Source organism: Botryllus schlosseri, chromosome 4, assembly GCF_051294905.1.
Source record: "Botryllus schlosseri isolate E-star chromosome 4, Bs_hap1, whole genome shotgun sequence".
NCBI classification, from domain to species: Eukaryota; Metazoa; Chordata; class Ascidiacea; order Stolidobranchia; family Styelidae; genus Botryllus; species Botryllus schlosseri.
In genome coordinates, this window is record NC_137239.1 from 23,747,630 (window position 1) to 23,763,741 (window position 16,112).

Genomic DNA, 16,112 nt, shown 5'->3' on the forward strand with positions numbered 1-16,112 from the left:
AACAATGAACATGCTCGACATTTGCTGTGTCGGTGGAATATTTAATGTATGAAATGCCATCTAAATATGTTACGAATGTGATGAAAAATATAACGATTTTTCAATCTACGCAGAATTGCTTCGCTGATGAATTCGTCTGGCGGGCCGGATGCAGCCCGCGGACCGTATGTTTGACACCCCTGATGTACTGTGATGTAGAGCCTATCTATGTAGTTGGAGTTATCTAGCTATTGAAGATTGTCAGATAGTCTGAAAGCTGTGACGGATTCAAACGCAAGAAAATAAAGGATGAGTGAATGCAAAATAACCCTGATTTTATTACTTTTGATTGCAAACACCTCCCGAATATGAACGACACAGCCAATATGAGTAATCACAATGCAATTTCATATTTCGATAAAGTTGAAAAGACAAAGCCAGATGTTTGCTTATATATGATTTCATATTATATTTTATCTGATGTATAACTGCTCAAATTTGGTTATATTCGGGAACCTATTAATCCTAAAAATGACTCATACTTTCGCAAGTTGGCGATGCTTCCGAAAATCTTCCGTTGGTACCGCACATTGATGTCCGACTCCCTGTCAGTTGATATCCTTCATCGCAGGAGAAAGTGACTTTTTGATTGTACATATACTTCGGCAAGTCAGGAGCGAAAGATCCGAACACCGGCTTAACAGGAGGTCTACACGATTGCTCTGAAAGCATAGAGTATAGTTTCAAAGTGCTTAAAGCACGAGTATGGGTTCGCGATTGTGCTCGTTATTACCAGAACAATTCGGCACTGCGTCTGAAAATTGGCCAGATGACAGACATGTAGCCGATGTTGATCCAACAACCTCGTAACCTCGAATGCAGGAATACGTTACGCTGTCTCCTATTCCGTACAACGGCGAAACGGGCGAAGTAAAGCCATTGTCCGGAACACCGGGGAAAGAACAGGATACTCCTGTAAAGCGTACAGCAATTATTATGAATATTCCCTTTCATCGCAGCAACGAACTGTCTTAGTGAATATATGAAAATATAGTTAATGATTTACTTCGATATCAGATAAGCCCACATCCCTATGAATATCAAAAGACTATAGCAAGACTGTGCGTAATAAATGAATATCCATGATTACTTTTACAAACGGCTTGGCCCTTCGAAAATTGTCCATTTGCCAAACAAACTGCTGATGTAACACCCGATATCTCGTAGTTCTTGGTGCATGAGTAGGTAACTTCATCTCCAACAGCGTATCTTGGCTGGAATGGGGAAATTACCCCGAAGCTGGGAGCGCCTGGGTTGTCGCAGTATGCCACTGCGATAAGAAAATATGGTTAATAACAAAGTTGATCGTATGAAAGTCGACAAACTTACATTTGCATGTAGGCAGGAATCCCGAGAATCGTCCACTGTCGGAACAGCGACTAGACTCAAGTCCGACCAATCGATAACCGTCATCACACTCAAAAGTAATGACGTCATTCACGGTGTATTCGTCTTTCTGCGGTTGCGTCTTGCCGTTATCCGGACTCCCAGGAAACTCGCAAGTGACAGCTGTGAAGAAAAACGAGTCATGCGTGAAAGGCTAGTGAATATACACAGTATATACACAAAATGTAGCTAACAATGTAATTGCCAATAAAGTTAAATATATATTCTTAATTCCATGTTTAGCATTATATTATGTAACAAAGTAAACTATAGTTTCAAACTTACGATTGCAAGCGGGAATGGAGTCTGAAAATTCTCCGTTATCTTCACACCTTATGAAAGATGCTCCTTTCAATTCATATCCCTCCATACAACGGAACGACGCTCGTTGGCCCAAACCGTATTTTGACCGGTCTGGATAGATTTCGCCGAATCTTGGAGCGCCAGGATTGTCACAGGTGATCCCTAAAAATAAACAAAGTTCGATAGAGCACGATGAAACCATCACATCATTGATTATCTGAATAATAGCTAGGGAGCATCAATTGAGCTAGGAAAGATATTCAATTGCCACCATAAAGGATGTGAAATTAGTGACTTTTTCAGTCATTGGCTACTTTGCCCAGCTATATTCAATAGAAACTTTACTCAATACATTTGAAACAGAACTTTCATGCAAAGAAAACGTGATTGAACATGTGTGAAACCAAAGCAAAATCAAGACAATTCGTTGACGCGTTTTACGGTAGGGAATATCCAGTCCGTACCGTTATTCTCAACTCGATATCTTGATGTAGGCGTGAAGTAATGAAAGGACATGGTGTCACTTACTGCTACAAATCGGTATTTCATCTTCGAATACACCCCCCACGCCACAAGTAGTTGATTCCAATCCGTCAACGACATAACCGGGAATGCATTCGAAGGTAATCAGACTGCCGACAGAGTAGGTTGGCCTCACTGGCTCGGTAAATCCGTTTTCGGGATTGCCAGGAAAGCGACACCCAATTTCTAAAAATGATATCGAAATTCAAAAAGACGCCAATCCGTTGTACAAATTCCGCTAGTTATTTTCTTACCTTCACAAAGTGGTATCCTGGCAGAGAACACATTTTCGTCGACGCAGGTCGCAATGCTTGCTCCTCTTATTCTGTAGCCGTCATTGCATTTATAAGTGACGTCATCTCCCACATTATACGTAGCTTGATCTGGGGATATGGTTCCGAACGCAGGAGAGCCCGGGTTCCGACAGGTGATAGCTGGAAATCAAGTTGATAAACGTAACGCAATGTCATGCATTGATAAGAGTGGGACATCTCGAAGGAGAATGCAAAATGACACAGAGATAGAAGCATGCTATAGACTGGCGTAATTCACAAGCCGAGATCAACATCTACAATAATAGTAAACGGAATTGTAATGCACTGCGCCTATGTATTAAAATTTGATCACAGTCTCTGAATTCTATATGCAGTTAGGCAATGTACAAAAATCTATTCACCAGAGCACATAGGTAGAGCTTGACTGAACAGTCCACTTTCGGTGCAAACGGAAAACGAAGATCCTTCCAATTTGTAGCCGTAGTCGCACGAAAACGACACCCGATCTCCAACAAAGTATTGTCGTTTTGGGGGGAATATCGATCCCGATTTGATTGAACCAGGAGACTTACATGACACTCCTGGAAAGCACGAAGACGGAGTAATCAAATGATGATCAAATTATATTGAGAAATACTTAAATGTGATAATCACGATATTCAAATTCAACATCAATAATAAATCCTCGTACAGTCATCTTAATTCATGTAATACAGTATAAACTCATAACTGGTGCATCCTGCACACTAAATTTGAAACCCTGGTCAGGTTAAGGGTAAGTTTAGCTTTTGTTATGGAGATTGGATTAGCTCAGAGTTTAGGTTAGTTTAGACGCGAGCCCATTATCGTAGAGATATTTTAAATTGGTCATACTTTTGCAGAGGGGAAGTCCTTGTGAAAATTGACCACCAAGTTGACATATTGAAGACTCTGCGCCCTCCAATACATAACCACTCCGGCAAGAGAACTTTACTGATTCGCCAACTCTATAATTGAGCTGCTGTGGAAAGATTGTACCGAACTGTAAGAATCCTGGACTTGGGCACGTGAAAGCTGAAATAATAAAATAAAACGTTGAATAATCATGATATTCTCTGAAGTAGCTTTGTAAACATACGTTCGCAAGTTGGAATATCCCGAGGGAAAAAGTCATCTTCTCCGCATGTAGCTGAGACCTGGCCAACCAAATTGTATCCTTCGTCGCAGGCGTATGAAATAGTGTCTCCATACTCATAAGTGGATTGCGAGGGAGTTATGTTCCCGTTCACAATTGGCCTCGGTCGCACACACGTAATACCTGCCAAATCGACAGCAATATGATACTAATTCATTTTACGTGTAATAACTATAACATAAACCTTCGAAGTTGACTGTAATAATTGCGTTACTATTGTCGATCATGATTCATGTAAGCCGGTTTTATAATTAAAGATATTTGTGACATGTTCATTAGCTGCTACATATCACGGAGAGCTGCTGGTTATCGCTTAAACCACCAGGTGATTATGGAGTACAGTGGTGGCCCTATTAACGGGGAGGGGGGTGGAGGGTGGGTGGGCGAGACTTACCGGGGGGCCCTATAAGCATCTAATCGTAAATTCTGGGGGCTCCGCCCCCAAGACCCCCTTTCGCATCTGATGGAATTATCTATCTTTCACTGCGTCAAAGTTTGGCCAGATGCTGGATTCGGCCATATCTATCATTGCATGTGTGCAAGGATGGGCTACATCAAAACTAAGTCATTCTACCGCATGCAGAGACGTTATGAATATACGGATACGGGACTTTTCTAACAAATGCAGAGATTGGATGATGATTGACACATCTGTACGGAATCATATTCTTGCTTGGTACACGGTTTCCATGTTTATTCGCTATTATCCCTGAGAAAAAAGCGCATAAACCAAATAGGGGGGCCCTTCGACCAGGGGGAGCGGGCGACTGCCCACCCCGCCCACCCCCAAAAGCCACCACTGATGGAGTACCATTTCTAGGGTTGCATTTAAAACAAAAATCAATTTAAAACACACGTGTTTAAACATGGCCCTTGTTTAAAACATTTTTATTTTTTCTAGCCATGACACGCGAAACTTCAATTGTGACATCACAGTTGATTGACATTGACAATTGTAAATATACGGTAAATATGGCTCCTTCGACGACAAGGGCTCCCGACCACTGTCATAAACAGACACAAAATATCTTCAACTAGGACTACATCGCCATGCAACAATTTTAACGGTCAGCGATCACCATCATCAGAACACCCATTCCGTACCAATAATTATCTATATCTAATTGCTATAACTGTCGAACCAACGGCGATTGCGAGAGTTTCAACTACTCCATTTCGTATACATCGACTATATGGGGTGCAAATCGTCCGTAGACTCACACTACATGTACAATTATGGCATAATTATACAACGTTTGAAAAAAACACAATTTTGTGTTTCAAGAAAAGGCGTTTGTTTAAAACACTGTTCAAGAGATGTTTAAAACACCGTTTGTTGTAAATGCAACCCTAACCGTTTCACACACTGCAGAGACTTTCTGGTCAATCGCAACATATAATAGTGTTTGTTGCTGTATATTTATAGCGATAACTATATCGTATTATCATCATCAGATCACATCGATATAGCTAAATGCACAATAGCATATCGTTCTTGTTGAAGCATGCTACACATGTTCATGTTCAGTCAGCAATGATCGAGAAGTATTGATCAATGCAAATCCACTGAACTTACGATCGCATCGCACTTGTTCCACGTTGAACTTCCCGGATCTCAAACATTCACCGACGCTTCCGCCGACAATCTTGTAACCTGATGAGCAGGTGTAAGTAATGCCGTCTCCAATCGCATACTTTGACTTGATCGGGAAGAACGAATAAGTCGATGATGAGCTCGGTGCATTGCAAGTGATTGCTGTAATAACATTATAATTACCGTACGAATGTATCGCACAGGTTATATACGCCATACTGTCACAGTATAATGTAATGATAAATCATATACACGAGGAATATTCAAGCAACAGTTTGACACACCTTCACATCTTGGCGTTCTCTCTGATAATGTGCCGTCTATTTGACAAGTTGCCGTCTCAGATCCAACCAGATTGTAACCCAAATCGCATGAGAATCTGACACTATCCTTATATGGTATTGACACTAAGCCTCGTGGCGATACGTCGCCGTCTCGGATGAAAGATGGAATTTGGCATGTTATTTCTGCAAAAAATATTGTTTGAAGTTTGGCAGTGCTGTTATAACCCTCGCTAAGGTTGATCGGGCCGAGTGTTGGATTATTCTGATGTTTCACAGACCTACCTTTGCATATGGGCTCGCGGAACGAGAATTGGCCTGTCGCTTGACACGTTCTGGTGCTGGTACCCTCCAAAAGAAACCCGTCGTTGCATTTATACGTTATGACGTCTTGATACTTGAAAAAACTTGACGATTCAACCAGATAACCGTCATCGGGCGTCGACGGTCGTCCGCACGTAACAACTGCACCAATAGATGTAGACAATGAATATTATCTTAGAGCTTGAAGGCCGAAGGGAGACAGTCAAAGATGAGCAAACGTATTCAGCAGATACATGGTGACGTCATGTTGATAGCTAAAGTTGCTTGGGGGGTTAATTCTGTTATAGCCGGTGATTTTAGGGTGTGCCGAAGTGAACGATAGGGAATAAAATTAATAAATGACTATAATACTGATTCTCTTTCTCACGGTGAAAAGTGCTATTTACCGGCTTCGGATAGCACGCAAGCCTCCTCATCATAGTCATTGATCATTCAAGGAGATGTAAAGCTAGGTAGGACCCAAGTTGTGCCCTTACACTATAATGGTGTCGGAAGGGTGTTTTACACATAATTTTACGCGGTCCTGTATTATAAAATCCAGACTAGTTGAACGTTTTCAAAGTCATACACTTAATCAGCCCAAAAGACAAACCTTTGCACTCAGGGACTTTGTCGGAATATTGGTCTTGTCCCACACAAATCGTTTCCGCTTCACCTTCAAGCTCGTAGCCAGTATCGCAAGAGAACAGCACGGCGTCATTCAGATAATACGTCGCGCGATCGGGAAACACATCTCCATTATCTGGGACCAACGGCCGGGCGCACGTTATTCCTGAAAGTAATGTAGGATTGTTACACTATTCTGCGATATCCAGGTATCAGATATACCAGAGGCATACTAAGTAAAAGGTGACCGCTTTCCCTAGTTAAGCAGCAGTCAAACTGATAGTTCTCGGAAGCGTTTTTTGGTACGTAAGGATCCGTTATAAGTTCAGTCATCGGTCTGTCTACAACTGGGCAAGTGGACTTCTACCGGATTCAATAAGCCTTCAATATAAATAAGTTAGAGACAAGCATGTTACAGTGTTACTACATCCACTTACTTGCGATGTCACAAATTTGTCCAACAAGTTACCAAAATACAATATAACCATCTATTCTATATACAATCTAAGGCCAGCATAAATAATGCATAAAATGCGAGTTGTATGTAAACTCAGTATGAACCTATCCATATTGTTGCCCGCGCTATACTAGAATATTACAAGCCAGAACGAAATTACACCAATTTGTTGAAATCCACACTAATGAACACAAGAAGCTTCGCGCTTACGCTCGCAGATTGGTCCAGCCGGTGTGAAGGTTGCCTTATCCTCCGACGTCAGAGTGCAGGTTGACTCCTCGTTGCCGACAAGGCGATATCCAGTCCTGCACGAGAACCTGATCGCATCCCCGATTCCGTAATCTGCCCGCAACGGCTCGACTTGGCCGTTTCGCAAACGATTTGGCCTCGCGCAGCGAATATCTAGACAACGGAACGCCATCATTACTCAATTTCAACGCCTATGGGATTTCGCAATTGCAATGTCTGTCCTGTGGCTGTGCGTGGGGGCGAATCCAAAGACATGGAAAGGAAATATTCCACAGAAAAGCGATTTCCCAAAAACAGTGGTTCTCAACCGGGGTACTGTTTCGACTGATCAAGGCGGCCCGCGAGATCATGAGATAATGAGGGTTTCCGTGGATATAAACATTAGTGAGGACGTCGAAATACTGACAATACGGAAGTGGATCACAAAAAAGGCCATCAATAAATATGCTCCGACTCTAAGGCCGTGATTGCGATGGGCCGAATCTGAGGACCTTTTATGTCATCAGCTTTCCAAATCTTGCACTCGGGGTACTCATAGTGCCGTCGTGTCGCCGTGAACTATTTATATCTTTCGGCGGGTATCGCGAGGTTCAGAACCACTGCCGTGAAACTATGTGGTGTAAACAAGGGCACACTCCGATCAGTTTGGAAGGGACGGATAATAATTGGGGATGGGTAGCAGTAATTTGTAAACAAGGATGTGACGTCGAGGATCGGTTGTGTCTTTGTAAACATACTTATTGTGATGGTTATGCGGTCGACAAGTTTGGAGGGTAAGGATTCGCACATTTCGCCTCTTGGTTACGCCACGGAATGGAAACAAATTCTAGTTTCGTCGCTTTATTACTAACGTTTTTAACGCACCAATGTAGACACGGGATATAATAATATAGACTTCGAGAGCAATAACATGCTCGGCGGTAATGCGCACGCTTACTTTTGCAAGACGGAATTTCGTTTGAATACAGATTTTCGTCAACGCAAATTGCTTCGCTCTGGCCGACCAATGCAAATCCGGACAGGCATTCAAACGACAGCCGATCGCCAACGTAATAAATCGACTTCAACGGCGTAACGCGAAGGTATGTTGTCCGGGGCGGACCGTTGCAAGTCTTTCCTGTAGGGTAAATATACATGTGATTCTGTCTTAATTATATTCGACTGTTTTTGGGACACGTACTTTCGCACAGTGGAGGCTGCGGTTGGAAGGTAAGCTTGTCACCAACTCCCACGCACGTCGACACGCTGGCCCCTACAAGTTTGTAACCCTCGTCGCATTCGTACAGTACTTTCACGCCCCGTATATAATTAGAGGTGTCGCTGACTAGTCGTCCGTTTTGGATCTCTTTCGGGTCTTCACATCGGCGTCCTAATAAGACAGATTGACTTTCAGCATCGCTACTTCCGTCACATGGCAGTCATACGTACTTCCGCAAGTTGGCGCGCTTGGTTGAAAGGAAAGGGAGCCCAGGTCGTTGATTGTGCAAATTGAGCTGTCGCTGCCTTCAAGTTCATAATCATCGTCGCATCTGTATTGTATGGTATCGCCTTCAAAGAATTTTGGTCTCTTTTCCTTGTTTGTGATAATTCGTCCGTTCAGTATTTCTCCAGGTAGAGTACACGTAGGTATTTCTAGCAGAGGAGAAAGTTTGATTCGTATTGTGCGTAATCAGAGGTATAAAACGAATGGTAACATTTCTTTTCTCGAAGGGTCAAGCATTCGCTTCAGTCAATACAATTTAAAGCGCGGCTAACATCAGATCATGCACCGGTAATTAAAAATGGCTCTAACAGAACACCTGTTCACAAACAAACAGTAGCAATTATGGTCCTACGTGAACTACTGGTCCGTAGCCCTATTGTATATTCGATTTTTCCACAGGTCTGGACCAGGCTATAGATGACGTGATTCGTGTTATTCAGCAGGAAGAAAATGGTACGATTGAAAGAAAGAAATGTTCATGAAATATTCGTTAATCACTGGTAGTCAGAATCTCACTTTTAGTTTACAATTTTCGTCAATTCAAACTGGCAAAAGAATCGCGATACAGTAAAAAGAAAAGGAACAGTCGAAGGCACTGCAGTGGTTCTCAACCTTTTTGCCTTCGCGGACCCCTTTTGGACTGTCACGGATCCCCGCGGACCCCCACAAGTTTTCGTTCAAAATTAGCTGAATTATCGTGGAACTGTCATCTGTCTTGTGCAAATATTAACTGTAGGCTACTGTAAAACAAGCCACAAAATGACTTTTCGTGAAAATGGCATCATACTATCTGTAGAAATTGGGTATAGACTTATATTATTTGGAAGCGATTTTTGCAGCTGTATATTGTCTTGAGAATCTGCTTCTTCGATTTAATATGAACGATCATGAGTGCCGAAAATGTTTCCACAAAAATAGGCGCTGAGGAAAGTAATATTACCGCGTGACGCTTCCAAAGACACCTTCTGCTGTGATCGCAACATATATGGCACCATAATTGAGAAACAGGGTTTTAAATGAACATATAACGCCCAGCCTAGTCATTTCAATAATGCATCTCATCTCGAAGTTATTCTGGAATATTCGTTATGTATATCATAGTAGAAAATGGATTTCGTGGCGAGGTTTCAATCCCTTCATTGAAATTCCGAAATTTCCATTTCAAACGTCCCCAACGAGGCAACGAAACGTCTCCAAACAGCAAAATGTTTTTATCAATAGGCTATTGGCAATTTGGCAAATAAAATGAGTTTGAACTTTATGATATTTTATCTCCGACACCATTATTGATGTGAGTCCTTAAGTTTTAGCAATTATGAAACGAAACTGTAACATGCTTTCGCGAATTTAATTATATTACAAATTAGGTTTCAATCATTTTACAAAAAGGTTTCGCGGACCCCCTGAAAATGCTTCGCGTACGCCCGGTTGGGAACCACTGCACTAGGTGAAGTCCATTAATTAAACTATAACCTTGGCCTACTAATACGGTACTAAAATAGAATTGCATGTTCAAAAGAGGCAATTGTACACTCATTTATAGAGAAATATCGAAAAAACATGGGCAAGCGATGAATACAAATGTTTCTGCAAAGGGTATACAGACCCACTCGCTGGGTCAAAAATTCGATCACGTAACCTCAAAATGTAGACTAGTCACAGGAACGGTTGGTAAAATTTACATATGGGCTATTAATATGTCTGAAAAACGTGTTGTAGGCTACATAGTTGGAGTCACCTTCGCAGGTCGGCACCTCCGCGTCAAAAATTCCCGTCTCAGTACATGTCAAAATCTTCGCTCCAACCAGTCGATACCCAGACCCGCAATCAAAGGCAATTTCGTCACCCACCAAATATATGTCTTTCACAATCGATATTATCTTGAGAACGCCGCCTGGTGGCAACTGCGGGTTGTTACACTTGATGACAGCTGAGAGTAAAATACAGCTGTTCTTATTACTGGAAATGATTGTGCGATCATAAGTCTCATATTTTGATACACTGCAGTGCATTTCGAGTTGTCGTTTTCGGTCTCCGTGATGGTAAGAGGAGTAAGATAGGCACTTTCCCTATCAATTCCGGATGGAATCAGACTTTTAATGTTATGTTATTAATGTCCTTGCCGAACCACTCCTCCATTATTACAGTGTTCGCAATACAGCGATGATTGTTGTGCTGAACATCAATACAGACAGCAACCCAGCCGAAAGCACCTGTTGTTTCCTCAGGGTTGCCATACTTTTGAATCAGGAAAGGAAGACTCTTTTTTTCAAAAATCATAAAAGTTATCTTATTGAAACAGAAAACAACTGATTCTGAAATATTTACTGGAAATCTTGTTGCGATGACTGAATAAAAGGTCATCACTATGATTCGACTCGCGAATGACCCACTCGAACTTCCGCATTGCCTATACGTCGCATCATTTATGTCGATTTTCAGTTAACCCCGTCCATAAGCCCAGCTGTAAAAGCTTTGAAGGAGGACGAATTGTCAAAAAGGAGGACGTTTAGGCGTCCTCGGAGGACATTGTCAATTTCCTGGAAAGGGCGGAGAAATCCTCCTAAATGAGGACGTGTGGTAACCCTAGTTTACTACTATACACAATTGCACAATACCCATATGATTATGGATTCTTACCGTTACACTGCGGAATCTCTGCAGAAAAGATCCCAGAGTCTAAGCAAGTCGCCGTATCGGATCCATCAAGCTCATAATCCGGCTCGCAACTGAAAGAGATCGATTCCCCTATGGAATATTCAGTCTTTTCCGGCACAGTGCTTCCTTGGTTCGGGCTTCCGGGGAACAAGCACTTAGTTGGAGGTTCTGCCAGGTGACATGTAATTAAAACATGGTACGAATCCTCGACAGAGGTGGTGAAAGTAGTCAGGATTGTTACCCAAATAGAAGTAGACGGACGTAATGCCGTAAATTTCTACTCAATTACAGATAGAAGTAGGAATTTCGATATATGCTGAAATACATCAGGTATAGGAAAGTGAAATGTCTGAAAAGTACTCAAGTAAGAAATTATATAAAGTAGATTTGGTCGAGTAATCGCGTACTTTATACTATTAAATCGAAACGAATAACGCAAAATGACCGTGGCGCCACCTATTGATCAATTTTTGAAGATATGCTATGTTTCCAGGGGCTATTTCACCCGGTTGTCATGATAAACGTGATACAAACCAATCAAAAGACTACATTATGCCCTACAGAAGCCCGAGTGTAAAAAGTATGAAGGTTTTAGTCAAAAAATACTCAGTAGGAGTGGAAGTAATCTGAAATCATTACCACTTAACTAAATAGTGAAAGTACTCATACTTGGGTACTCCCAAAAGTAGAAGTATACTTCGTTACAGGCTATCTCTGGTAATCTGGGATACAAAACATGAAGTTGAGAATATGCCTACTCACTAGGAATGCTGTGAACGTGAGATTCACGTACGCGTTCTGTGTGTGAACCTCCGAAATTTAGAGGTTCACGTTCACAAACGAACCTTGTTAGGTTCTGCACTGTGAACCATTTTCATATATTACACTTTTCACGTCATTACAATATCTTTGGTGGAAATTTATGGCATTTCAACTGCGGACCACTCTAGACTCTATGCATGGCGCTGACAGCATAAAAAATCAACACTAAACGAGCATGCACCTTGACAATCTCAAAAATGTTACCGGCTTTGTTGCAAAAGTTTGCTTGAAATATCCAGCTTTGTGTTTGTGAATATTTAGTGACTCTCTGCTGTGAGCTTGATCCGAAATCGCACAACATGAAGAGTGAAATACGCTACATGTAGGTAGTCCGTGCATGATGCTTATTCAACCAATCAATGTAATTGATATCATTTTCTGATGTAAAAAAATCTAGGAATCGTACGGGGCCATCTCGATTTCATAAGTTTATTGCATCATTCATGAAATAAAAATCCGTGCGATTTTGGTGTTCACCGATGCTGTATAACTTGTTAATGGGGTAAAACCCGTTTTACAATCAGCTCAATATCAACGCAGCAAAACTCAGACTCCGCATAAATTGTACGGTCTGTCCTAGACCATTAAGGCGTAAGCTTATATGCCCTTGCAAGTCCTCGTTGAAATTGTTGGCAAAGCGTCGGAAGATATTGATTTTATCGGATTATTATATCATTTTAATTGCTCCAGTTGATACATTTGGCAACACTTAAAAAGTCAGTATGAACTTCAGCATTGTGGCATTATGTGGCCCGAGTCATCGCGAAGTATCGTGTACATTAATATATATCACTTCACTGAAATGTAAGGTTGGAATTAGCAATATAACGTCAAGTGACGTCATGAGGTTCACGTTCGCGTTCACACAGAACCTTTCAAAAAGGTTCACGTTCACACGAACCTGAACCTTTCCGAGGTTCACACCATCCCTACTACTCACTAATGCAGGTTGGTATATTCCCCGAAAAGCTTCCGGACGCTGAACACGTTGTCGAATTGACTCCGGAGATCAGAAATCCAGACGAACAGCGGAACACCACCGATTCTCCGACAGCGTAAGTGGATTTCTCGGGAATAGTGTTACCGTTCGTGGGATTGCCAGGGAAATCGCAAACAACATCTGAACAAGGAAGCATACCACGTGACGCAAACACGCTGTCGAAACTATTATTACGGAACAAATTAGCGTGTAATTTTCCATGGGCAGTCAATACAAAGCGGCCAATTTATTTTTGTTTCGCTCAGACTAGACCCTGTCGTTTTGGTGATTGCTACATTCTACGTTGAGTTTTGGCAATTTTCGCACTATTACTCCGACAGTCCGCCGTAAATACGGTCGTAATAACGCGAGGTCAGTTCCAGTAAGCTTATTGGCGTTAATAGTAGAAAATTGTTTCCGCTGTAAATAAAATCCTGACACGCACCAACTTGATAAAAGTGTTGAACGCTGTTCAGTTACCTTTTAATTGTAGTCAAACACACACGGACCATTCTCGATATCTAAAAGTTTGAAATCAATTAACTCTATATGCAGTTACCAACGATATAGTTCGCAAACTGCTAAGCTTGTAATTCCTATTATATATCAACAGACTTTATTGACCGACGCATGCCCACAATGTATTTTCTACTGCTTTATAGCTTACCTTTTGAATAGTATATTCATATTGAAATGAACCCGAATATTTTCGGCTGACACTCGTCAGGGGTAATCGTCAGCAACTAGTAGAGAATTCGAAAGAACAGCGTATATCAACAATCGTAACACAAAATATGACGTCACCAGCATGAAATGTCGAATACGAGAGCGTTCAATGTACTATTTTTAGATGATACACGAACTCTTTTTGTTGACACAGCCTTGGCTGGTGTATTTTGATAAAAGCCGACTCCAAGGCGCACAAATGAAAGTGTGAGCGACCCTTTCCGAGTATGCGAAATCTGTCGTCTCGATAATTTTTCGCACAGGCGGGATTATCCAACAAGTGTTTGCCAATTGCAGAATTTATGGCCTTTGATTGGTCCGCATCAATCTTGAGCGGGTGAGTTAAGGGTGAGCTTTTCATCGAGCGTGTTCTAATGAATCTAGGGACATGCTGATTTACGCGTTCCTGCAAGCGCTTTGACGTTCTTCCCACGTAGCCACAATCACAGTGGCACTTAAATTCGTAAACTACATTGCTTTGCTGAAGTGCGGGTAGCACGTCTTTACGTGTTGCGGGGAGCAGTTGCGTTGTCGTGAAAATCACGTTGGTCTTCACTGTGTCGTAACACTTATTGACCGCTGAAATCAATTGCTTTTCAAAGCGGGTGGAAATAGGCCCTATCCAAGGTAGATGGATGTAAACATCTTTGGTTGTTCGTTCGGTAGGCTCTATTGACTTTTCTGCATTGAAATGCGTTACTTTCCTCTCTATGCCACGGTTGATGACATGTTCAGGGTAACCGTTATCAAGTAAGATTTTCCGGATATTGTCAAGTTCTGAGTTCAGTTTATTACCCGAACATATCATCAACGCTCTATGCACGAGGGTGCCTATGAGGTTGATTTTTCTGCGGCTAGGACTAAATGAGTTCCAACGAAGGTATTGGCCAGTGAATGTCGGTTTCCGGAAGATTGATGTTTCAAATTTATTGGTATCATGTTTTTCGACTAAAACGTCCAAAAATGACAATGAGTTATTTCGTTCTTTTTCAATTGTGAATAACAGAGCCGGGTGAAGCGAGTTTAAGTGAATGAGAAATTGATCACAGTCTATCTCATTTCTGAAAATGACAAAAGTATCGTCTACATAACGTCGGTACAACACCGGTTTGACGGACACACGCTGGGTGAGAAGCTCGACCTCATAAAATCCTACGAAAATGTTAGCCAAAGTTGGTCCCAAGGGAGATCCCATCGATATGCCGTCTATTTGTTTATAGATAACATCGTTAAAGCTAAATTCAACAGAACATGTAGCTGCCTGTAAAAGTTCAACAAAAACTTTACGCGGCATTGAGGGAGGTGCTAGCTTACCGCCGTAAAGCGCGTTCGCACAAATATCGATAGTCTCTTGCAGCGGAACGTTTGTAAAGAGACTAGAGATTCTTTCGAATTCTCTACTAGTTGCTGACGATTACCCCTGACGAGTGTCAGCCGAAAATATTCGGGTTCATTTCAATATGAATATACTATTCAATTGTATATTGAAGTTCTGTACCTCAAAGAAGCTGTTCAGCTTACCTTTTCTACGACACACCGGCGTCTCGGGCTCAAATGCCCCGGACCGTGTACAATAAGATCTGGCAGATCCATGCAGAGTGAATCCATCTTTGCATTCATACATAACGTACTCTCCAGCACTGTAGTGTCCTTTTATTTCAGACAAGGTGATCAAATATCCATTAGGTGGAGCACCGGGAGGTGGGCATTTCGGTTGGGGTTCTGAAATGTAAAAGCTGCTTAGTTAATTGAAAAATTCGAACCGACACTTACAAGACTTGATTCATCTCATATTAAACAGATCAAACTATATTCACAGTAATATGGTTCCTAATATGATAATACTTTGAGTATGAGAATTAGATGTAACATGCTCGCTATAATCATGTGACAAATATTCTTACTTATGCAACTTGGTACTTTATCAGAAAACAGTCGGGTTGAAAGACACTTCTGCGAAGATACTCCAACAAGGCTATACCCAGTGTCGCAAGAGAATGTTACAATGGCACCGACCGCATACGTTGCTTTCAAGGGCATTATCTGTCCGTTTGAGGGCGCTCCCGGATACGTGCAGCTTTTGCTGGTGTGTATCACTATGACGAAATGCATTGAAAATCATAAATGCGATAACACAGGATGCTAAACAAATTCGAGACTTGATGCAGATTCAAGTATTAGTCAAAATGAAGATTGTATGAAATGAAAAGAGTGTAAAGGTTGTCAACGTAACG

The 16,112-nt window shown here is 41.6% G+C and overlaps 1 protein-coding gene across 1 annotated transcript in view; it reads right to left on the reverse strand.

Annotated features, from left to right (window-relative positions):
* LOC145438291 (complement receptor type 1-like) overlaps positions 1-16,112 on the reverse strand; it is a 44,230-nt gene that overhangs the window by 26,164 nt on the left and 1,954 nt on the right. Inside the window, exons 4-26 of the mRNA XM_080315683.1 lie at positions 15,783-15,974; positions 15,400-15,600; positions 13,114-13,293; positions 11,334-11,519; positions 10,432-10,623; positions 8,639-8,842; positions 8,391-8,579; positions 8,148-8,327; positions 7,172-7,363; positions 6,491-6,670; positions 5,860-6,039; positions 5,578-5,760; positions 5,276-5,455; positions 3,643-3,822; positions 3,399-3,578; positions 2,927-3,106; positions 2,505-2,684; positions 2,257-2,436; positions 1,711-1,890; positions 1,369-1,548; positions 1,130-1,309; positions 773-952; positions 522-701 (exon numbers count right to left, since the gene is read on the reverse strand). Coding sequence (XP_080171809.1) covers positions 522-701; positions 773-952; positions 1,130-1,309; positions 1,369-1,548; positions 1,711-1,890; positions 2,257-2,436; positions 2,505-2,684; positions 2,927-3,106; positions 3,399-3,578; positions 3,643-3,822; positions 5,276-5,455; positions 5,578-5,760; positions 5,860-6,039; positions 6,491-6,670; positions 7,172-7,363; positions 8,148-8,327; positions 8,391-8,579; positions 8,639-8,842; positions 10,432-10,623; positions 11,334-11,519; positions 13,114-13,293; positions 15,400-15,600; positions 15,783-15,974 — 4,239 coding nt within the window. The remainder of the gene's footprint in view (positions 1-521; positions 702-772; positions 953-1,129; positions 1,310-1,368; positions 1,549-1,710; positions 1,891-2,256; positions 2,437-2,504; positions 2,685-2,926; positions 3,107-3,398; positions 3,579-3,642; positions 3,823-5,275; positions 5,456-5,577; positions 5,761-5,859; positions 6,040-6,490; positions 6,671-7,171; positions 7,364-8,147; positions 8,328-8,390; positions 8,580-8,638; positions 8,843-10,431; positions 10,624-11,333; positions 11,520-13,113; positions 13,294-15,399; positions 15,601-15,782; positions 15,975-16,112) is intronic.